The following is a 25,088-nucleotide window of genomic DNA, read 5'->3' on the forward strand; positions in this document are numbered from 1 at the left end:
ACCTTTTAGATCGAAGCCCAAATAGAATGATAAAAGATAAGATGCTAGAAGCCCATCTCCTACTGTAAATAACCTACACACTGTGTGTGTGTAGCCAGCCAGCCAGGTAGAAAAATGGCAGAAAAATAAAAGACGGACATCAGAGTATTTTTCAGTACACCAAAACGCAAAGTAAGAACCCTAGTAGCCTAATATCTCAAAGACTAGTTGATAAAATGTTCATAAGAAAGAAATGAAATTCTAATGGAAATGTTTCACAATGATGTCATTAGTCAGAGCAGGCAACAGATGGCACACAGACAGCAGAGTTGGGGACAGATATGCAGGGACAGACTGGCAGAGACAGGGAGTCTCAGGTAAGTTTGTTGAGTCTTTGTTTGGCAACATTATGAAAGGTTCTCAATTTTTTTGACTTGTAAAATAGGAACATAATTGGAAAATGCCATGGATACCCCCACTCAACTTAAACTGGTGACTGAACTAAGATTTGTTAAAGGCAATGGTATTGCTGTTGTGATTGGTTGTGTAGTTTTTGGGTACCGGTAAACACCTTATTTCTTTGGTTCCTCAATATACATTTACCATATTACAATGTAGGCTATGTGCTCTTGAGAAAATTTCATGTAATTGTCCCCTCCAAAGTTGATATCAGATTTTCGCCCCTGAAGGCACCCCAATCTCCTTCCGAGAAACCTGCGTCTCTTTCTCCTGCAATTGATGGGGATGAGGGCCTGCTCGTGTGTCTGGAGTAAATCCCTCGTCGGAATCATTAAAGAAAAGTTATTTGCCCAGTTCAAGGTGAGTAATCGTTGATCTGATGTCCAGAAGCTCTTTTCGGTCATGAGAGATGGTAGCAGCAACATTATGTACAAAATAAATTACAAACATTGCGAATAAACAAAGAAAATAGAACGGTTGGTTAATAGCCCATAAAACGGCAGCCATCCCCTCCGGTTCCATCCCGAGCTGTGCAAAGGTGATGTGTTTTAGTGTTGCATTACACACGTTTGTATGAAGAGCAGACTACTGTGCTATCAGATAATGCTCACGCAGTTAAGCCATTGTGTTTATTTGCATGTTACACTAACAAAATAACAATCATGTCTGTAAAGACCACTCTATTTTGGCAACCTAATTTAAAAATCTTTGACGCTTGATTCAGACACGCCTACCAACACGGGCAGATTATGGCCAGAAACAGTACAGTATGAATATTGGCTAAACCTGCTTCTCCAATAAAAATCCCCGATCACGCTTGTAGGCGATGACATGGCGACATTGGCTAGCTAAATTTATGAGTAGAAATACGTCATCGGGTCCGGTAGTCTCGCGCCGAACTGCGCATGTGCTTGTCAAATCAAAGGCACTCCTTCCGTATAAAATTGTTTTTGCCGAAAATGTAAACGTATCAGTTTGTCACTTTCACGGAGTTGGAATAGTAACATGTTACACTAAAGAAATTGGCTCGGAAGTCATGCGATGATGCGCCTCTGAGTTTAGAAACTATGGTTTTGTTCGTCACCCAAATCCCTGCCAATCCTCTTTGTAGGCCTGTTCATCTCTCAACCTTCACCTATCAAACTCAGTAGGGGCACTGTCAATGAGGTAGCAGTACAGTAGGATAATATTTATATACCAAGACAAACCCCTCACCTCCACCATGTCCCTACTGTCAGCCTGCAGGTGTTCCCCGAAGCTCTTGCATTCAACAAAGGTAAAGCCGTTAGCTAAAGGAGATGCTATCTATTTGGGGGCGCTGCATTGTCCCCATGTCATAGATGGTATGCTAAAAGGTTGGCTAGCCACTTTCCAATCAGAACCAAATGTGAAGCTAGCATTTAGGTAGCTCGTTACCTAAATAATGAAGGCCTTAGCTAACCCGATGTCTGTTGTATTTAGTTAACGTTAGGCAGCTACGAATTTTTATCCGGTAGATTTGTCCTTGAGTTGAAGCACAAGTATACAAACATAAGGAAGTTATCCAAATCTAACATTTTCTCTGTAGCCTTACCTAGCTAGAACAAGTTTAGCATTCAGCCAAATCCAACATAGGATTGTTATTAGCTAGCTGGTTTAGCCAATTAAACGGTCGTTTACCCAATGGCTAACTATTGGTAATTGTAACATGTCATGTTATTTACATTGTAAACGAGTAGCCACTAGTTAACAAAGCTAGCCAGCTAAACTATAACCAGCTATGCTAACGTTACTATTAAATATATTGGTTGTCTGTACTAGTACCTAGCTATTATTCTGCCATCTGTAGCTAGCTAGTTACCGACTTTGCTAGCCCTAGCTCAAAGGCTGGAGCTTCGTACCTCACTAGCTAACGTTAGATAGCCATCCCCCTTTCTCCATTTGAGTTTGTAATGAGATTTGTCCCAGTTTGTCAAATAACATCTAGTTAATAGTGTATCGTCCTCAAGTGGGCCTTCACTACCTTGATATTGTCCCATGGACTCAGGAGCCAGACTCGGAGTCGATCAGAGACCGGCTAGCAAACTTTAGTTGCTGTAGGCTACTGCATGTTTCAGGCAAAGACAAAGTTCCCAGATGGACGTACTACCAAATTCTCTAAAACATTGGTGGCGGCTTATGGTAGAGAAATTAACATTCAAATATCTGGCAACAGCTCTGGTGGACATTCCTGCAGCCAGCATACCAATTGCACACTCCCTCAACTTGAGACATCTGTGGCATTGTATTGTGGGACACAGAAGCTCATTGCACAAGGTGCACCTGTGTAATGATCATACTGTTTAATCAGCTTCTTGATATGCCACACCTGTCAGGTGGTTCATGGCATAGGAGAAATGCTCACTAACAGGGATATAAGCAAATTGTGCACACAATTTGTGAGAAATAAATATTCTTTGCATATGAAAATTTCAGGGATCTTTTATTTCAGGTTATGAAACATGAGACCACAACTTTACATGTTGTGTGTTATGTTTTTGTTCAGTGTATTTTTATCTGTCAAGGTCAGATCTGTGGATTCTGACTTGAGTTAAAAAAATATTCATTTTTAAGGTTTTACTCTACAGTAGGCTGTCCTTATGCCCTTCTTAAAAAACACTTAGAACATGGATGATCTTCTCTGCTGTGAGCAAGGAGTCAATTAAAACATTGTTCAATCAGTCATGTTAGAATACCTGTAAATGTATTTGCTACTGCACAAATGTCTATCATTCACAATTGTCTGTTTATTATCCTTTATCGTGGAGCTCAAGCTTCAGTCTCTCTTGCAGTGATGAGGTAGGCTAGGTCATCGTAAGGGATACTTTGCAGCGCATTGTGGCTTGCTGATGTTTTAAAGTGAGGACTAAAGCCCCTCTGAATAGTTGAAACATGAAGCCTTTCTATGCTGACTTTCTGTCCATGTAATGTGTCAGACACTCAACCTTGTTTGACTGATTGCCTCTCTCCTGACACAGTCCTTGTGCCTTTCAGAATGTAGCATGTCTCATCTTGTCTTCCAGAAACGCCACTACATCAACAGTAAGAACTCTGGCTGGACCTCCTTCATTTTCAATTTGATTTAGGCTACACGTATGCTTTTTACCTTGCAATGCTGTGATGGGGTCATTTTGAACTAATAATAATATCTATTTTATATACCACTTTTCAGTTGCTTTAAAAACAAAACACTTTAACAAATGTAGGGATCTGGCGGTTCTTGGGCAATGGTCTTAGATGATAAGTGATGACAGGCAGTTCAGAAAGGTAGTATCTTGAGGAGGGAGCGTAAATGGTACAGCCAGGCAGGGAGGTAGAGACATCTGACACAGGCTACGGAGCTCTTCGTCGGGCACCTCGTCCTCTTCGATAGTACTGAAATGTTGCACCCACCTGGATGATGCTTCGGTGACTAAAAGCACCAGTAAGAGCACCACACCACAGCATTGGTCCAGAAAAAGCCCCCTACGAAGCGAGCCTCTGCATCCCCTCCCACTGCAGTCCACTTCTCTCTAGGAACTGGGGCAGGGGGCCAGAAATCTGAGGCTGTTGATCTGGTGTTGCTGCATCATTCACATCATTTAGCTAGCTAGCTAGGCAAGCCAAATAAAAATTAACTAGCCATTATCAGTCCTGCAAACTGGGTGGCCCTAATTAAAGAGAGCTGTTTTTTTATTTTATTTATATCGTCTTTCTAAATGTTATTTTTTATTTTTTTTGTAGAACCTGAGAGATGTGCTCTCGAATCTTGTCCCTAAAGAACAGAGTAGGATTAAGATCTTCAAAACGCAGTATGGCAAGACCAACATCAGCTCGATCTCTGTGGATATGGTACGTTCAGCTCACCTGTCATTTGTAAATGTTCTAGTACCCTTTTCAGTGCCAGTTGTAGTGTGAAATATGGTAGCTGTGGATATTAAGAATGCCTAAGCAGAATTGTGTGTGTGTGCCCTTGTCTTTACAGATCTACGGTGGGATGAGAGGTATGAAGGGCCTGGTGTATGAAACCTCAGTGCAGGATGCAGATGAGGTGAGTTGGTCTGTGCAGGGCAAGAGGACTGAATGCAAAGGGGGATAGATTGGGCGTTTTTGCCTCTTTTCTATTGCTTGTTGGTATCTTCGATGGCTTCATTTTGCCTAGATAATAGATTGTTTAAACAGTCTAGATAATGAAAAAAAGAGAAGCATGCCCTTCGCTATATTTTCTTAAGAGAAGTCCCATGTCTGAGGCTGTGCTGAAGAGAATAGCTTTGAAACAGATTGATTTCCATGCTTGCTCAGTACTCACCTGAGAGAGATGGAAGTATGCAAATGGTTTGGATAGTACTGAATGAAATGGAACTAAATCAAAACCCTCCTGTTTCTGATGCTTGAAGCTAGACAACTACCAACTTAAATAGTGAATTGAGATTCTAAATGGTTTTCTTTGGGGAGCTTTGTTTTTCAAGTCCCACCATATTCATCAGCTTATATTAGCTGAAAATAAGAAGGGTGTAATTTCTCAGCCAGTTCAGCATCACTTATGGAGATTGGCTTAAATCATAACACTCATGTGACATGGCGCCTATGGGCTATGTAATATCAATATAGGGAGTGGGATCAAAGGTATTTCATAAAGACTTATGGTAGAATTATGTAGATACCTATTTATGGCAATTATTACTACTCTTTAAAAAAATAAAATAAAAGGGAATTCGTTTCTGTGGCTACAGCATTCCGGAGTGCCAGCAACTGTTGCCCAAGGCTCCAGGACGTGCCGAGCCCCTGCCTGAAGGTCTGTTCTGGCTGCTGGTGACAGGCCAGGTGCCCACAGAGGAACAGGTGAGTGTTAGCTTGGTAACGCATTATGGAGCGAGAGTATGGCACAGCAGCTTCGCATTAGGTCTAGTTAGCTTCTTCATTTATGATACAACAATAAATGGTACAGAACACAGATAACATGATGTACATATTCAATGAAAAGGGTTGACCCATAAACCACAACATAAAGCTTTACAACAGACGATAACTTTTTGAAATGATTGAATATTAAAACATACAATCTACCTGCAGTAAAGCCGCTCAACATTTACATTACATTCAGTCATATTTCATTTTTTTATTTTACCGTTATTTTACCAGGTAAGTTGACTGAGAACACATTCTCATTTGCAGCAATGACCTGGGGAATAGTTTCAGGGGATAGGAGGGGGATGAATGAGCCAATTGTAAGCTGGGGATGATTAGGTGGCCGTAATGGTATGAGGGCCAGATTGGGAATTTAGCCAGGACACCGGGGTTAACACCGCTACTCTTACAATAAGTGCAATGGGATCTTTAATGACCTCAGAGAGTCAGGACACCCGTTTAACGTCCCATCCGAAAGACGGTACCCTACACAGGGCAGTGTCCCCAATCACAGCCCTAGCAGACTCCCATCCAGAGCGACCCACAGGAGCAACCAGGGTCAAGCGCCCGCCCAAGGGCACGTGGACAGATCTCCCACCAAGTCAAATCGGGGACCAGATGATAGCTTTTGATCCTGTTTATCTGTGGGAGCAGGTTTGCTTCTATTTTGGTTTAATGACATCAGATGATAATTTGCATAGAAAACTATATTCAGTGGCCCCCTTTGTGATTGTAAGGCCTTAAAACATTACGTTTGGTGTGAATAGTTTGACCAATTACCCTATTGCTGATTCTGTGTATTGTATTTGTCCCAAGGTGAACTGGCTGTCCAAGGAGTGGGCCAAGCGTGCAGCTCTTCCCTCCCACATGGTCACCATGCTGGATAACTTCCCCACCAACCTCCACCCCATGTCTCAGTTCAGCGCCGCCATCACAGCTCTGAACAGCGAGAGCAGCTTCGCCCGGGCCTACTCCGAGGGAGTCAACAAAGCCAAGTACTGGGAGGTGAGCTCAGGAAACATTGAAGAATGGCACATGCCATTGTGGGAAATCATGTTGCTCAGGAGGATGAAATGTAGTAAAAGTTTTAATCAACTGAACGCGTCCCAGTTGTAATACAATCTATTGAAAGAGTGATTTTGTCCGAATAGAAAATTGTTTCTTCTCTCAGTTTGTCTATGAAGACTCCATGGATCTTATCGCGAAGCTGCCTTGCGTGGCGGCCAAGATTTACCGCAACCTTTAAAAGCGAGGGAAGCAGCATCGGTGCCATTGACTCCAGTCTGGACTGGTCCCACAACTTTACCAACATGTTGGACTACAGCGATGCCACGTTCACCGAGCTCATGCGCCTGTACCTCACCATTCACAGGTCAGTTTTATAGAGAATGCTACTTCATTCATAATGATGTAGTTTATCGTCCATTAGTCTGTACCTTGTCAACGTTTGGGTGTGCATATTCAGCTCCTGCTCCGTCATTGCATCAGTGCAGTTATGTGGTTGCATCACTCATTCATTCACACACGTCCCTTTCTCCTTTGCTACAGTGACCATGAGGGTGGTAACATGAGTGCCCACACCAGCCACTTGGTGGGCAGTGCCCTGTCTGACCCCTACCTCTCCTTCAGCGCAGCTATGAACGGTCTGGCTGGACCCCTTCACGGATTGGCTAACCAGGTGTGTACGGGTGCTAATGTCCAAGTTAACATCCAACCAAGTTAACATCCAACATCCAACTACGTCCAAGTTAACATCCAACATCCAACTACTGCTCATAATACTGTGATTTAAAGCAATGCTAATCATAATTGCTTAGAAATAGCACATTTTCTGTTATTGTGATTGTTAACGTAATGGCGAGATGGGAGCAATATGAAACTATAACAGCAGTCGTGATAATGGCGAATGAGAGCAGTGATTTGACTAGGTTGGAGTGAGCCCCTGCCTGACCTCTGACCTGCTCCCCTTGTAGGAGGTGCTGGTATGGCTGACGGCCCTGCAGAAGGAGATGAGAGGAGAGGTGTCTGACGAGGCCATGAGAGACTACATCTGGAACACCCTCAAGTCTGGAAGGGTGAGTGGACTGGTCTGGTCTGGAGGGCAGGCCAAGTTGGGTCAATGAGGGGGATGAGTCAACGACAGGAAACCCAAGGGACACTTTTCCATCTCTACGTAAAAGTGAAGTGAACAGGTGCACAAAAGAAAAGACACATTTACATTTGAGGAATAAGGGGAATGATATGTAACCTTAGAAAGAGATTCAACATACCTTTTTGGCCTTCTGTTTGTGTTCGCAGGTGGTTCCAGGCTACGGCCACGCTGTCCTGAGGAAGACAGACCCCAGGTACACCTGCCAGCAGGAGTTTGCCTTCAAGCACTTGCCCGATGACCCCATGTTCAAGCTGGTGCACCAACTCTACAAGATCGTGCCCAACGTGCTGCTGGAGCAGGGCAAGGCCAAGAACCCCTGGCCCAATGTGGACGCCCACAGTGGAGTGCTTCTGCAGGTGTGCAGGAGGATAGGACAAACCTATTGGAGTACACTTCCAACTGATTGGGAGGGACACAGGGTGATGGTTACACTTCTCTTGAAGGGGTGAAGAAAAACATACAATGTCAAATTTCAGCTTATTTTCTTAGTTTGTTCCAGCCTAGTGAACTGTCAAAAGCCATATAAAAGAAATATATATATATATATATATATATATATATAAAGCATCTAGCCTCTCTCCTACTTTACTTTAGCTGTCCCTTACCTTCCTGCAAAGCCCTTATAGATATCACATACAATTGGGTGTACTATAATTAAGCCTTCCCCTGTGCTGTGAAATTAACTCTCCATCTCATCTCTCTCTCTTTTGTCCTAACAGTTCTACAGCATGACAGAGATTAGCTACTACACGGTGCTGTTCGGCGTGTCCCGAGCCCTGGGCGTGCTGGCCCAGCTGATTTGGAGCCGAGCCCTGGGCTTCCCCCTGGAGCGCCCCAAGTCCATGAGCACAAACGGACTCGTGACCCTGGTGGGGGCCAACAATTCCGGGTAAAGATGAAGTATCAAAGGAAGAGGGGAGGAAGGCAAAGAAGAACAAAAGGGAGAGGAAGAGGGTAGGGGAATGTATAAGATGCAGTACACTTATGAAAAGAAGGGGCTTTGCTGGATTTAGTTGGTTCATGTCAGTGACACTAATGTCTTGTGTACACCACACGACTTTCAAATATCGCTGAGCCTCTCGCATTAAAACCACTGTCTTTCCTGTAGTTTTCTGTCTTGCCAACGTAGTGGTACTCATGACACTAAATGATGTGTCACACACTACAAGATTCTTCATATGGTCGTAAGGATTCTCGATACCACGCTGTCTCGCGAAAACAATGTGATGTGATTTGATTGTGCAGCTAGAACAAGCTGTGGGCCAAAGAGTCTCAAAACATTTTGTTAGACATTCACGCTTGCCATAGAGTTAAAATATTTAACCAATACATTTTGAATTAAACATTGAACTTCAGAGCTATAATATTTAACCAATACATTTTGAATTAAATAACATTGTGAACTTCAGAGCTGTACTGATTTGACACTAGCTTTGGTTAAAGGGAAGTACAAACGTAGGCTAGTAGTCATTGCTCCTGTTCGAGAGTCAGTCTACACATTCTGATGAGATACAACGTCATCTCACTGGCTTCACTGGTGAGCTCTCATTGGCTGTTGCTGATCACAGTTCTCAAAAGGTGTCGTTGCACATCTCACACTACAAGAGCATGGCAGATTTTGTGCTGATAAAATCAAACGTTTGAAAATATCAGGATGACTCAGACAGGATCGGTAGCCCTCAGATTGCATCTCCGGCCCGCCCACATTATACGAGCATCAGTAACGGCCGTGCGCCCCGACTAGGCAACGACTTGGGAATTTTGTCTCCGATCTCAAACTTGTCTGGGACAGGTAAATCGGGCCAAAATAATGCAGTGTACGGCTGGCTTATGGTAATATTTTTTTATTTTGTGAGACTGAGCCATGCTAGTTGAGTCTTATATATTTAAGCTGACCTGGTTTTGTAAAGAACTCGAAATATCATGTCAATTTTTCAGTTGTAGAATCTGGGGCACTTGCATTGTCAGACAATTTTCCAAAATAACGAAACAAAAGACAACACTCCATGGCAGGCACGGTCCTTCTGTAATATAACCACAGAAGGATATGTACAGTCTACAAATGACCAGGGTCTGTAGGTTCGTAATAGGATACTGCTGCCCCTTTCATCAATGATTGATGTCACACCACTATAAATCAAGGCCAAGTTCACTTATTACACCATTTTTTGCCAGTGTTCGCCAAACCCATTCTGGTAAACGGAATACTATGCAGGTTGCTTTGTACAGTGCTTCACAAATAGCTCTGTTCTATTGGGAAGGGAGGTTGTTTTGAAAAGTGATCAGGGTAAGAAGACAGCAGTTTTCCATTTTATTTTAAATCTTCCCGAGCTGAAAGGGTTGATTTAAAAAAAAAAAAAATGATATTGTGTTATATCAGACTTGGGGGGTCATCTTTTTTGTAGAGTTTTTCTTCAAGACCTGAGGGCAACTTTATAAACAGCAGTGGAACATTTCCTTCTAGTCAGAAAAATGAATGTAATTCGAGAGCTGGCTAGCATTGACTAAATAGTACGCGTGACCCGTTAATATTGGTGTCTCAGTCGATGTGCTATTAGAATGTTTTGTAAATGTTTGTTTTAGAAAGTCTGCTGGTTTTACTACATCCAACTGTAATGTCTCATCTTGCTCATCACGCAAGTACACATCTGAAACGCCATACCAACTAATCATTAAATAAGAATTTGTTCAACTGACTTGCTTAGTTAAAGGTTAAATTTTTAAAAACGAAACAAAAAAACGGTGTTCAACTGGATTGTTAAGGTTGCTCTCAGGTCTAGTGGGTGGGGGGAGGGCTTGTGTTTGTAATAGTCTGTTTCAATGCAGACCATATCCAATACACTCCAATTGGGTACAACACCGACAGTACCCTCCTGGCTATTCATTTAATTTGTTTTCAAACAGCCCCCCCTCACACTGTCTACCACCTGTAGTGTATTTCCCAAATAGTATATGTATTTTAGGGTTTAAAATTTGTCCTGTTCCTGTATTTGATCCTGTTCTAACCAAACCTTGGGTTATTCTGGTTTAAAGATAAATACATCTTATGTGAGATCATTGTGAAGTGGAGAGATCTGAGCTTTATTTTCTAGCAGAGCTGGATGTGGGAGAGCAAATGGATAACAATTTTAAATAAAAGGCAAATGTTAACAATTACTCTTCTCTCGAATTCTGATTTTTATTGCCGTCTGTTTATGGAGATGTGGTTGTTGCACATTCTTTACCTGAATGCATTTACAGAAGGTGTGGTCAAAACGGGTTACCACAGAATAGTCATGTTATTCTGTGCCGGCATTGTATGGTACGTATGTGTTGGCTGGAGTATTCTGAGGACATCTCAGTTATTAATATTGTTCCAGACATGTCTCCACAGCACTCAGGTTTCTGCTTCCCTTTGGCCTGGTCAAGACATCATATGCCTGTGGTACGGAGACTGGGTTCAAAATAAACAACGGATCAGTGTGCTTTGGTTAGAAAATACAAAATTGCTGTGTTGCAACTGATTTGAACTGTGGCTTCAAATGACAAATTGGCTGACAATCGATACGCTTTCTCCTAATTTGCCAAGCACTCCTGTGACAACCTGAAATGTCCTGATATTGACAAATACGACAAAAAAGTTGTACTTTAGTTTATTGGCTTTTGTTTTAAAGTCTAAAATACATACATAAAAGGGATGCACTGAGGGGTTGTAATTGCTGGCAGGACCTAAACAGCCCTGATTCCCACCAACAGAATCACCCTTTTTCAACATCTCCAGCACCACCCCAACCTAGATGAAAATGGAGTGTTTCTATGTTTTGAAGTACAAGATATCTTCCTCTAAGTGGTTCCAATTAGTAGGCACTGCCTACTCATAATTGGTTAAAATCATGATGCACACTGTCATTGTAAACTTTTTCAAAACATAAACATGCCGTTTTCACATTTGTTGGGGTGGTGCTGGAGATTAATATGACGTTAAAATGTCCCTTTACCCCAAAATAAACATTAAGGCAAATCAGGGGAATGTTATAGGAAAGCGATATAGAAATCTCCCTTTCAATCTTTTAATTAAATGTGAGTGATTAGAATTCAGAATATTACAATTAAACACCACATTGACATTTGCCTATCTGCCATAATACTATACAAAAATAAACGCAACATGCAACAATTTCAAAGATTTTACTGAGTTCATATCAGGAAAGCAGTCACTTAAAATAAATTCATTAGGCCCTAATCTATGGATTTCACATGACTGAAGGGGTGCAGCCATGGGTGGGCATAGGCTTGGTCTGAGAATTAGGTCACCAACTAATAACATCCTGTGGTCCTTAAATATCTTTGTGGTTACACTAATTAAAACCTAAATACACTGAACAAAAATAAACATGTAAAGTGTTAGTCATGCGTTTCATGAGCTGAAATAAAAGATCCCAGAAATTGTCCATATGCACAAAAAGCTCTCAAATGTTGTGCACAAATTTGTTTACATCCCTGTTTGTGAGCATTTTTCCTTTGCCAAGATAATCCATCCACCTGCCCGGTATGGCATATCAAGAAGCTGATTAAACAGCATGATCATTACACGAGTGCACCTTGTGCTGGGGACAAAATGCCACTAAAATCTGCAGTTGTCACACAATGCCACAGATCTAAAGTTGAGGGAGCATGCAATTGGCATGCTGACTACAGGAATGTCCACCAGAGCTGTTACCAAAGAATTGAATGTTAATTTCTCTACCATAAGCCACCTCCGTCATTCTGGAGAATTTTGCAGTACATCCAACCGTCCTCGCAACCGTAGACCACGTATATGGCATCGTGTGGGCGAGCGGTTTCCTGATGTCAGTGTTGTGAACAGAGTGCCCCATGATGGCGGTGGGGTTATGATATGGGCAGGCATAAGCTACGGACAAGGAACACAATTGCAGTTTATTGATGGCAATTTGAATGCACAGAGATAGTGTGACGAGATCCTGAGCCCCATTGTGAGGTCAAATTTTTTAAGGTATCTGACCAACAGATGCATATCTGTAATCCCAGTCGTGAAATCTATAGATTAGGGCATAATGAATTTATTTCAATTAACTGATTTCCTTATATACACACGCACAGTAAAATTGTTGTGTTTATATTTTTACATAGATTTAATGTGTGGACAGGATTCAAACCTGTTAAAACATTTTATGAAAATCAAATGGGTGTGACATGGTAATTCTGACCACCCAAAATATATTATGTTCAGTTCTCTTATGAGTCCCCAGTTAACTAGCTGAAGTATTTACTGGATTTGTAAAAATAACCTTGAAAGCCTGACAATTCATTACACCCATCAAAATATGGACTTTGCTTCAGTAAATATCAGGCTCTGCAGCAAAATGGCAATAAATAGGAGAATGGCCTAAGAATCCAGTACATATGGAGGACGGTCCAGTCTGAAATTATGCTCTTTTCACATGCAAGTGGTGGCTGTGTTGTTCAAGCAGTCAAGCTGGAGATCCATTCCCCACTTCAACCGTGTCCAACAACAGTCATCTAATGGTCATCCACAAAACGCAATGGGTTGAAAGTGGGGAAGACATGTGTAATCTCCCAGATATGTACAAGCACATGGAGGCTCACGTTTGGTTCACCTCATGGAACATGAGTTCTCTGGGTATTTTAGTCTCTGGGCCGAACTTGGTGCAAGCTCGGCGCTCGAAGGCAACAACCATTTGCTTCACGACTTCATCAAAGAAGACTGTCGCTAACTGCGAGTGTAGCAAAGAGCGAAACTCAAAAGATATCTGGAAGACAATAAGCAAAGGTGGAAAATTGTTGAGGTTCTGTTCATAATCATGTTTCCCCAATAGATCATTAAACCTGCAATTATGTCTGTTTAATCAGAAGTTCATACTACTATAATATTCAAAGTATTAAATAGTTTGCTGCATATAGGGCTGTGGCGGTCACGAAATTTAGTCAGCCGGTGATTGTCAAGCAAATAACTGTCGGCCTCACAGTTATTGAATGTTAATTAACACATTCAGCATCTCCTGGCTTCCACACAGCCTACAAGCCACTGATGTAGACATTTGAAACATCTACATTTTAAAAGTCTAATAAATCCATGTAATATAGCCTACACCTTAACAATAAATCCATTATTTATTATAGACAGGTCTAAAGAAGCATGATATGAAGAAAATGTAGTCTATTTCAGAAGAACAGAATAGCATACTCTGAGTTGTACTTATGTTAGGGCCTGATCTGGCTGTGGGCTACACTAGTTCATTTAGCAGACAAGATTTGCTTATAATTCTGTGGCTTTATTTTATAGTATGAAGAGTACAATTGAACATAAATATTTTCTCAAAACAACAGCCGCACATGTGGCTATTCTGTGTTGAGCGGTTAACAAAGAAATAGGTACTCCTATATGCTTAATTTAGAGTTATTAATGTAACTTTAGTTCTACAAACGTTGGGCTATATGTTTTGATTTTTAATACATAGTAAGGCTGCATGAGAATGATGATTTGAAAAAAAGTCACTTGAAAGGCATGTGCTCGGCGTTGTTTTTTGCGCAGGCTGTATCCACTTCAACATCCTCTCATTCACAATTTGACAAGCACTTGATAATGCCTCGAATTTCACGGCGGCATCCCCTTTGTGGCCGTAACGCACCCCCCAAAAAATCCATGCCTTTTCCAGCCCGGAGTGCTGCGTTGTGCCCTTCTCCAAGTGTGCTGTGCAATCCGAAGCGCCTTTCACTAATGTGATCGGGTCTTTCTCACAGGCTACAAGTGAAGACAGACACGTCGGGGATGCAACTGCGCGCATCCTTATCTAATTCCGAGGTGCATATTGAAGATATTGAAAGAGCTGTCCACATTTACTTTTCGTCAGCCAACAAGACGAGTAGGCCTAATGAACAGCAAAAGCATGTCAATCTACTATCCACATAGTACAAAAGTCGACCTATTCTATTCTGTGTGAGAAATAAATATTCCAAACATAGTCTGGGACAGTTGTGGGATGCGATAGATCCCAAATTAATACAGCCACTAGCATCAAAAACCATTTTTTATGGTTGACGCAACAGATCAGAGCATTTAGCTTAAAATGGTAAACTATTAGGTTATTTTTTTCAAATTATAAAGCACAGCAATGCACACATGGTAGTAGAATAAGCGTGAATGTTCCATTTGCAGGAAAACGCCATTATCAAAAGTGACCGCAAATACAATAATGCATGTGATGCTTTTATTATAAAAAGGTGCATTTTTATGGTGAAAATTATCTTCCCTAAACTTGAAACTCACGCGCTGCTTTTATATGCCAGTTAGGCTCCACAACCCTTGTAAAACAGATTAATGTGCTTAATTTTAAGAAGTTATTTGGCCACTTCAGTTGTTAGAGCGTTGGGCCAGTAACCGAAAGGTTGCTGGATCGAACCCCCAAGCTGACAAGGTAAAAATCTGTCGTTCTGCCCCGGGCACCGAACAAGTGGTTGTTGATTATGGCAGCTCCCCGCACCTCTCTGATTCAAAGGAGTTAGGTCAAATGCGGAAGACAATTCAGTTGAATGCATTCAGTTGTACAACTGGCTAGGTATCCCCCTTTCCCTTTCTAAAACATATAGGCCTATGGGCTAGGCTACATGAGGTGTGGGACTAGGATTCGAAAAAGTCGCAAAAAAGGCATAATTTCTTATGCTGAGCATCATTCACAAATGATAGGCTAATATTGTCATCCATCAGACTATTCTTGATTCAATCTTGTCTTTACATATACTAAATAATGTGTGACATTTTTGTTTTGATTTAGAATGGACCATTATCATGCACCTGTATCGAAACAGGGGCAACAGGAAAAAATACATGTCATCTATGCACTTTAATAGCGAATGGAGGATGCTTTCCCCCAAGGTTTATTTGCATGCCAGTCAGGTAGGCTACACTCCTGTTGTAAATAAAAGCAATGTGCTTAATATTAGGGAAGTTTAGAAATAAATATAGTAGGCCTAGCCTATAGAACGCTGATGGAATCCTCCTCTTTTTATTAGCGGCCATCACTCCATTTTCTCCCACAATTGCATAGCCTACAGAAATATTAAGCAACATGAGCTCATGGGCACTCATGAAGTGTTTGATTAGATTTTTGAATACATTTGCATGGATGTCAGAGTGATTAGAGGGACAATAGAGAGCTGAGTACCAGGCAGTAAGCAACTTTGGTAGGCTACTAATGACCAGCAGAAGGATCAGAGCTTGAAGAAGCCTAATTACCGTGACTAAACGGTCATGTGGAATTTGACTGCCTTCATGGCTCAGGACCGCCGGTGTGGCGGTAATACGGTCACCGCAACAGCCTTAGCTGCATAGCAATAGTATTGCATGGTGCGACAAGGAAACACTTACAGAGAAATCAACAGTACAGGTTCTGGGATAACCAGGTATTCCAGGGCTGAAACGCCATATTGTCTCCAAGTGGTTGAACAGTTTACCATCTGTGCATACAGCCTACGGAAATGAGAAGTGCCAGTAAAATGAGATGCAGTGCATGTTATTATTGGTGAATAAATGTTAAAGAATAACTTTAAAGCATTGCAAAACAATAGACTTGTAAGATCATGGAGTTGATTGAGTTTACGAACCTTGACTAGATGAGGGCGCACATTGGTGATCATGGAGGTGTATCTCTCGACTATAGGGGGGAAACCCACTTCTAGTTTGGCTTTAGCATGGCTGGCTCTCTGCATGATGAACTGAGATTTCTTACACCACGGAACAAAGTGCTTATAATCGTCCACGTTGGCCACCACATCATACATCTCCTGCATCGAGTAACTACAGAGAAAAAAAAGGGGGAAATAGTATTCTTAGCATATTTGCATGAGACCATACTTTGCTGATATGACGAGACATCTTGTCTTCACACTGAATAATGATGCAATGTGCTTGATTTGATGTTAGAATATTTGTCATTTACATGAATCTGTTGTTCAATAACAGTAGTAGGCTCTTATCAAAGTTCACAGATAGAAAACGCTAAGTATGCGGCCCTTGCCATGTGTTTTCTCAATATTGTTATGGGATACAGTACATGTCATAGAACTAGAACACAAGGGGATGTTTTGATTAAAGGCCCAGTGCAGTCAAAAACGTGATTTCCTGTGTTTTATATTTCCACACTGAGGTTGGAATAAAACTGAACATTATAATAATACCATTTTAGTCTAAGAGCTGTTTGAAAAGACAACCTGAAATTTCAATCCGTTTTGGTGGGATGGAGTTTTGGCCTGCCTGGTGACGTCACAAAAATGGCTGCAATGGACCTTTAAATTAATCAGCATTTAGCCATGTCCACTGAAGAAGAAGCGCAGATGCAATCTCTGCATTACCCAATGATTCTTCGTTCTGAATACTGTTTCCTCTTGTTGGCCAGACTAAGGAAGGTTCTGCTAGGGGGAATGATAGTTGTCCTACTGTCCAAATGGATAAGAATCCTGGGGGTCCTGGTCATAAGGATGCCACAAGATGTCACATATCTGTTGGTCCAAGAATGATCAGTCACGGACTTGCAAAACACCATTTTAAAACACTGGTTCATTGCATTCTAATAAACCCCATCAATAAGACCCTTGTTATACAATGTTACCAGTTGAAACCCAAAAGAAACCCAAATTACCGTAAAACGTTAATTAAACGCTTGTCTCAAATAGCCTCATGTCCCTTTTAATAGCCGGGCAACATAACACATTTCTGCAAATAAACAATGGTTTTAAATAAATGCCAGGTCTAAATGAATTGTTAACGAGGTAGCCATGAATTGTTTAATGTTTGATTTTTTTTTACATTGAATAGTTCAGTAATGACTCGAAATAATGATGGCAAGCATCTTATTATCGCCAGTAAGAAACTTCTAGCCATTTTGGGGCAGAAGGTCAGTAACCGAAAGGTTGGTGGATCGAATCCCCGAGCAGGCAAGGTCAAAATCTGTCATTCTGCCCTTGAACAAGGCAGTTAACCCACTGTTCCTAGGCCTTCATTGTAAGTAAGAATTTGTTCTTAACTGACTTGCCTAGTTAAATAAAATAAAAATAAATTAAAATAGGCTGCTAACAGCTGAGAACTGCTAGCTAACTGGCAAGCACAAAAACAAACAACTACTTCGTGACTACAGACCCCTAGAAAACGTACGATCGTCTTCTAGTGGCGAAAGTAAGAACTGCCCAAAATGCACAGTCAAATGATAATAATTATTGTTAAGAGCTTTAAAAAAAATAAAAAATTAAATAGACAAACGTGGCACCGTGTGTACATGATAACACTGTGCAGGAAATGAATACATGTATTAAATTGCTGGAAGTGAATGCTGGAATTAAACATTTAACTATGCAAATTAAAAAAAGCTGTACGCATTAAGGAAATATAAGCCTGTCCAATAAAAGCCTGTCCAATAAGCGCCTGTTGTTCAGTGATTTAAGCAACTAAAGCCCGCGCTATTAATTGAAGTTTCTTGGTGTGTACTTTGTAACCGCACCATCATCACCCCTACCCCACTCGCTTACCTGATTGGTTGTTGAATCCGTATTCTTGGCCCCAACACTGTATTCAACCGGTTTTTGCCAAATGTAGAGACATCCCGCAACTCACTGAATGTCCGTATGCCTATAGGCAATCGATGGGTGGTCACAGGCGCCAACCCAGCCATTTGTTATTTTACAAGAGAGTGATGACTGGCAACAACAATCTAACCTAGCAAATTACCTAACCTAGCTAGCTCACGCTACACAGCCAAGCTATGGGAGCTATAGGATGGTCGCTACTAGAAAGCTAACTGGCTGATGCTATACACATTTACGTGTAATTAGTAACGTTAGTTCAATAATGTCAAATGTCTAGCTAATGCTATACACATGTACGTATAATTAGTAACGTTAGTTCAAGAACGTAAAAATGTCTAGCTAGTTAAACAAGTAGTTTGTAACAGGACAATGTTAGCTAGCTAACGGTAGCTAGCCAGGTAGCCACCAGTTAACGTTAGCTACCTAACTAACATTTCAGAAATGTAATTTATCGCTTTCTAGCCTCAATCGAATGAACTGCCATAACTGCTAACGACATAACGTTTCGTCTGCCATCTTCTTCCTCCTTTTTTATTACTTTATCCGGCCAGCTCAACTGGTGGCAAGTAGTATCTATTATATTGACAAGATAGTCGATTGACCGCTCTAACAATGGAAATATATGTCCGCAAGCAGGTGGAAACATACGCGCGTGAACAAGAAACACAACTCTCATATAACATTGCCGGAATGCCATGCGCGTCCACTTTTATATCGGTACTTCGTAAAAACCTAAACATTACGAAACTTATGTTCGATCAAATAAGCTTCACGTAGTAAATTCACAATTACATTTTTTGTTAACCAAGTTCGAGACTCATAGACCTCCATACCAAAAATCCCCACTTGGTCTGCTTTTCAATGTATTCTCGCGCTGACATATTTTGAGCGCGGAGTTGATCCTCTCGCTTCGGCTTTTCCTCTTTGCTGATAGTCACGTAACGTTATGCTGCATTCATAACCAAGTGTGAATGTGGGACTACATGACTAGGAAAAATCTTCTTGAACTCCTCCAGTTGGTAATAGAGATAAATAGCAATGGCGTCTTTTTGTAAGAACCAGCAATTGTTCGTTGGAGAAAGCCTATGAGGAAAGTTAATGGCGTTTTTGTAGTTTTTGGATAATCTCCGAAAATAAGGTCAGTATAAGGTCAGTAGTAAACACAGGTTTAGGAGATTTTACATGTTTATGTGCTTTATTACAGGTGACAATTTTAGGACTCATCACTGCATTCTCTACTAGAAAGTGTTTTGGCCGTCTTTGATGTCACTTAGGTTGATACATTGCTATGTTTTCATATATAAAGCACTTTTACATCATTACTAAACTTTAGACACAAGTTACCACACCGGTCTTGGGGATGGCTAAATCTATAAATGAATTTGGTCTCTACTGAGGTAGGTAAATCAGCTTTTAGTTTTCTTGCACCTTATTTGTGGGACAACCTTCAAAATGTTCTTAAATGTGATGTTCTGGTGCCTCTGGGGCAATACAGGAAGCTGATTGAGGACCTTATTACTGATTAATGTGTTTGTTTTTTATGACCATGTTTTTCTTTCTGCTTGCATTTTGTATTTATATTTTGCTTTGTCTCTATTTTCTCAAATTGATGTAATTCAGGGCTAATCTGTAAAATAGACCTTGGTCTTAGTATGACTCCCTGACAAGGTAAAAAAAAAGTTTTGTTCTATGAGATAGTCTTCATCAGTTAACATCATTTTTTGTGAATTTTTAAGAATTGATGTAATAATAAAAAAAAACACATTCATAGAGGTTGTGTAAACCTCAGACCTTATTTTCTGTGTTTATTCCAAAACCCTATTTTCCCCATAGGGATGGCTTAACGAACCAGAGGTAACTTATTTCCGGGTTTTAGGACTACAAGCTGGCAAGCTCTATTACTAGTAGGAAACTTGTCTATCATTCCTGAGATCTGACTTCTCCCACATGCTGACCTCTGATGTCACCTACTAAGGAAATTACATTGACTTTTATATCAGACGGTGTCAGAGGAATGCCCAAAAAATTGCAGAAGACTCCAGCCACCCAAGCCATAGACTGTTTACTTTGCTACTGTACTGCAAACGGTACCGGAGCATCGGCTCTCGGACCAACAGGCTCCGAGACAGCTTCTACTCCAAGCCATAAGACTGCTAAATAGTCTATTGATGGTACCAAAACTATCGGCACTGACTCTATCTTGCGCTGACCTTACGCACACTCACTAGACTTTATATACACACTCACTCACACACACTATGCTGTCAATCCTACACAAATCCCTCACACATTCAAACACTACACACACACACAAGCATACACAATTTTACATGAATCATTTGCTGCTAAAACTCTGTTCTTTATTTTACTCTTATCATTATCGATCCGGATGCCTGGTCACCTTGTACCTCTGCACATTGATGTGGTACTCCCTGTATATAGCTCTATTCTTGTGTATTTTATTTTATTTATGTCATTCCTCTTGTGTTAGTTACTATTTTATTTATTACTATTTTTTAAACTCAGCATCTTTGGGAAAGGTTCGTAGGCAAGTATTGAATTGTAATGTCTACACCAATTGTATTCAGCTCATGTAATAAATACAATTCTATTTGATTGATAACAGCATTTTCTGCAGTTAAATGCAACGAACATATTATTTATGAAAAGCAATCAATGAATGTGTTTTGAACACTGTAATTTGTTTAAAAGCATAATATCTGTGTACTTTCAGTTTATGGTTCACGCTGCTTGTTGGACGTTAGCCAATCAGCGTTTCTTAACGCGTTCAAAGCATCTGAATGCATTCAACTGGTATTTACGACTTCACAACCTTACCACTTGGTTATGAATGCAACATTTGATTATTCTGGAATGTCATCATGACTAGATTAGGCCACTCCCACTTAAATGAGGTAAATAGCTGCGAATCACGTGATTTATTAGTTTATTTTGGCAATGAATGTACTTATCACTATAATCAGGCTTCCATCCAATCCTTTTATGCTAATAAAGTACATGTCGGATAAAAAATGGAAACATACAATTTTTCGGTAGACAAATGTCGACAAAACAAAGTGCGCTAGACAAGGTGGGATCGTTTTGTGTAGGTAAAATGAATTATGCGAGAAATGTTGGTGGAAACGCTTTTATGCACAAATGTTGATATAATAACCATCATATCCGCGCGATGACATGTTGTGTGGTCCTCCGTCCCACTACAACTCGTCGGGAAAGCATGCAGTTTATTAGGCTACAGATTAAATAAATGAGCTATGATGAACTCACAGGGTTGAAAGTGCAAGGTGATTCTCTTGATGCGCCTTTCCAATAAATATCGAGGGTTTTATTCTGGTAACATGATCTTCGACACTTAGCTGCCGTATTACAAATAATCTCGCTCTTTTGTCCATACTAATCTCATCATGTAGGCTATATGTGAGCTCTAGCAAACAGCACGCACATACACTTTCGTATTTGCCGTTGGCAAGAGAGCACATGCCAATAGCAGAGGGGACACACAGTAGAGTTGAAAATGCGATGGAAACCGCAAACATGTTTTTTATGTGCGCTATGTCATCAGCCTTTTATCGACAAGTCAATTTGACGCAAACATCTCTGGTGGGTTAATGTGCGTATTGTTTGTATGCATATTTTAGAATATCTGCATGAAAATCTGTCGCAAATTAGATGGAAAGATAGCAAGGTTGATAGAAACTACAAAAGATTGTCCAACAAAATGCATTTTCTCAACAACAAAAAAAGACAAATCTACCCAACACACAACTAGTCCAGGTAGTTTTCTTTGAGTAGACCGATATAGAAGGGTATAACATTCATTGCAGACATATTTTTTTCTGACATAGTTACGATATTACTAAACCAAAGGAATAATCTGGTGAATCATTACAATTATGGATAGATGTTGGTACACTATTCAAAGTGACCACTGTATGTCGCTGCTGCACTAGCTAGGTTCTAATTTACCAACTGCAGCCGTTCAGAAACGCACACTTGTGTCTATCAGAGCAATAACAACGGCGAGCAAACACGCCACAGAACAAACACTTCCCCGAATAATTGCCACAATAACACATATCGCAGTTACATCTCCACCCGATCCTAATGAAGAAGCTTCGGTTTGACTGACTGGGAGATGGGAGTACAAAACATAACAGACCAGGTGGGTAATGCGAATTAACGTTAGCTAGCTAAAACATTCCTTTTTGAAACCGTTGCTTCCTTTATCACTATTTCCTTATGAGGGCGGGTTTGATAGCTAGCTCACGTTAGCTGCGGTGCTTGGCCTGAAAAGTAGTTTATGGCCATTTAAACGATGCAGTCTGATCACATTTTACATGCTCCAATAAAGTATTCTAACGTGGGACTGTTTGCTAAAATTGTCACCGATGACTTGTTCGCTTGCTAATGCCAACTAGTTACATTTGGCAATAGGATTTTACACGCGAACGTTAGACCAGTTTGCCTAACCAATCTAGTCTACTAAACTACATTATTTATGATGGAGTTGAGCGGCGACTGAAGCGCGAACGTCACATACAGTTTAGTTATTTTGATCAAACTACTGATTTCAGCACCCAACAAATAGCCCCCAATTACACAGAACAATGTCGTGTTTAATTTCGGGCTATTCGTTGGGTGCTGAAATCAGTAGGTTTTAATAGAAACGTCATTTTATGTGACGTTGGAGCTCCAGTCCGTCCACACTAGTTGCCGCTCAACTCCATTACATTTAGCGGAGTTGAGTTTAATCGGCTAGCTAGGTTTCCATTCCATGCGGTAGCTAGTTAGCTAGCATTGGCGATGAGTCATATTCAGATTTGTAGCCAGCTAACTGTCTAAGCATTTGGGATTTTATCACTTATGGCATGCACAACTTGTTCAGACAACAACCAGCCAACGTATTAAATGCTTAGCTAGCTAACGGCAGCTAGTTGGCAGCGAGGGTACGGATTTAGCTACTGTAGCTCGCTGCAATCAGCTAGCAAGGGACTGGGCTGTCACTAACATTTGTTGGTAAGGTCTCTTGCTAGTTGCACATAAATGCTAGCTAGCTGCACATTGTGTATTTAGCTAGTTAACGAGACACTACGTTAAACTACAATAAGCTAACTTCACTTCCATCAGCTGTTACGATTGAATCACACTGCGTGATGAGGCGTTTTCCAAGTACGTTGTGTTGGGTGCATGCAGCTAGCTAGTGAGCAAGTCTGACTAGTGTCTGTCTTCGTAATTCCCAATCAAATTCAAATGGCTAGTTAATGACAATCATCCACCCTATGTTATCAGGGAAGCATCACACCAATATCATGCTGGCATGTAGTCTGACTATGACATCGTTTTATGTGATTCAAGAGAACATTTCAAAGAACTTTGCAAGAAATTGGACCATATAGGACTATTTTTTTTGTATTTACAGGAGGATCGGTATGTCATTAGGCCAGAATGAATGCGTCTCTGTCGGCCACTCATCTCTGCCTTGGCAAACATCTGTGTTCTCGAACCACATTGCATTTTGTCTCCCAGAGCAATGAATGCAAGTCAATGATACCTTTATTAGCATTTCCCAAATCATGTCCAAATTAAGCAATACGGCCAGAGGAGGTGTGTTATATAGCCAATATACCACGGCTAAGGGCTGTTCTTAGATTAAATGCGTAGTGCCTGGATACAGACATTGGGTGCCTTATTGCTATTATAAACTGGTTACTAACGTAATTAGAACATTTTTTTTTGTCGTACCCCTTGTTATATGACCCGTGGTATATTGTCTGATATACCACGGCTTTCAGCCAATCAGCATTCATGGCTCGAACCAACCAGTTTATAATAATTTATAAGTAACTTTTGAGTTACACAACTCATTTTGATATACTTTAGGATGATTTGGACAGGAAGTGTGAAAAAAAACATCAAACCTCAACCCAGTCAACCCCCCCTTTCTAACGCTTCTGTTTTTGACTTTTAAAAACATGGTATTTATTTTAACTCAGAATATTTAATGTGTTTATATTCTCTTCCAGACTCCACTGGTCCAGGCTATATTTAGCCGAAATGCAGAAGAAGTGAAGTTTTTGTTGCACAAGAATGAAGAAGTCAATGCACTGGTAAGAGGGCTCGCTACACATGAACATGACCCCGTGCGAATCAATTTCCTCCACATCTTGCTTAACGGGCCAGCCAGTTAAGCAGGAAGGGATTACCCGTCAAATCCTCTACATGCTTTGACCTTCATGTCAACTTTGAATCAGACATAGTTAATATCACACAGTCAATCAATCATCCTTTGGAGCAGTAATGTTATACCCACAATATGTTGCACTTCACATTCTTGGTTTCAGCTTCCAACAGTAGCTATGCATGTTCTCTTAAAGAGACATCTTGTGAGTGTAATATGTATTTTGTATGTGCACATGTCCCATGTATTTGAGGACAAGGAGCAGATTAGCTTATGGTTAAGGGATTGATGGGAGGAAAAGCTTAGCAGTAAGGGATTTTGGGCATCTTCCATCCAAGTAAGTAGCTGGTCAGTTCAGGTTCCTCACTCATTCATTCTACCGCTCTGGTAATCTGACCAGTTGGCTGTCAGATTAAAGGACCCCCCCCCCCCCCCCTCCCCAGAGGAAGTTGCAGCCACTGTTTCGATGTAATTCCCTGTCCTAAAGAGGAAATGCACATTTAGGTTCCACCTCCAAAGAATGAAGGCTACTTATGCATATTCACAAATTGGGTGTGGGAATTTCCATGTGGAGTTAATAAACATCAACAAATAGGGCAATGACAGCTGTCGGTGTAGCTAGCTAGCATGATAACCTTGTCTAGCTAGCTAATTTTATCTGTTGTTGCTGTTTTTTGTTGTTGACTACACCATATTCAAAAGATTAGCCAGCTTGTGCTATAGCAGGTTCTGGAGCTGGATTCGTCATAATCATTGCTTTAGGGAAAACATCGCTACAGATGGAAACCACTGGCCTAT

At 40.8% G+C, this 25,088-nt stretch overlaps 2 protein-coding genes and 1 pseudogene across 5 annotated transcripts in view; 2 read left to right on the forward strand and 1 right to left on the reverse strand.

The window, feature by feature from the left end:
* Positions 1-1,273: 1,273 nt before the first annotated feature.
* LOC115207994 (citrate synthase, mitochondrial-like) lies at positions 1,274-8,432 on the forward strand (annotated as a pseudogene).
* Positions 8,433-12,189: 3,757 nt separating this feature from the next.
* On the reverse strand, positions 12,190-19,565 carry LOC115207993 (coenzyme Q-binding protein COQ10 homolog B, mitochondrial). 3 transcript variants are annotated; one of them, XM_029775669.1, is made up of 5 exons: positions 18,035-19,560; positions 16,865-17,011; positions 16,118-16,310; positions 15,882-15,983; positions 12,190-12,386 (listed from the first exon to the last, which is right to left on the reverse strand). In XM_029775669.1, the coding sequence occupies exons 1-5, from the start codon at positions 18,175-18,177 to the stop codon at positions 12,237-12,239; spliced, it is 735 nt and encodes a 244-aa protein (XP_029631529.1). In that variant the 5' UTR covers positions 18,178-19,560; the 3' UTR covers positions 12,190-12,236. The 3 variants fall into 3 exon arrangements, with proteins under 3 accessions (XP_029631529.1, XP_029631528.1, XP_029631530.1); XM_029775668.1 differs by lacking the exon at positions 12,190-12,386 and adding an exon at positions 12,547-13,266 and having other exon boundaries at positions 18,035-19,558; XM_029775670.1 differs by lacking the exons at positions 12,190-12,386; positions 16,865-17,011 and adding an exon at positions 12,547-13,266 and having other exon boundaries at positions 18,035-19,565.
* A 2,288-nt stretch (positions 19,566-21,853) lies between these two features.
* LOC115207995 (serine/threonine-protein phosphatase 6 regulatory ankyrin repeat subunit C) overlaps positions 21,854-25,088 on the forward strand; it is a 36,960-nt gene continuing 33,725 nt past the window's right edge. Inside the window, exons 1-2 of one of the 2 annotated variants that reach the window (XM_029775672.1) lie at positions 21,854-22,274; positions 24,136-24,219. In XM_029775672.1, coding sequence (XP_029631532.1) covers positions 22,248-22,274; positions 24,136-24,219 — 111 coding nt within the window. In that variant the 5' untranslated portion in view covers positions 21,854-22,247. The remainder of the gene's footprint in view (positions 22,275-24,135; positions 24,220-25,088) is intronic. The other variant, XM_029775671.1, reaches the window with a different exon arrangement.

This window comes from Salmo trutta, chromosome 14 (genome assembly GCF_901001165.1).
Source record: "Salmo trutta chromosome 14, fSalTru1.1, whole genome shotgun sequence".
Classification (NCBI taxonomy): Eukaryota; Metazoa; Chordata; class Actinopteri; order Salmoniformes; family Salmonidae; genus Salmo; species Salmo trutta.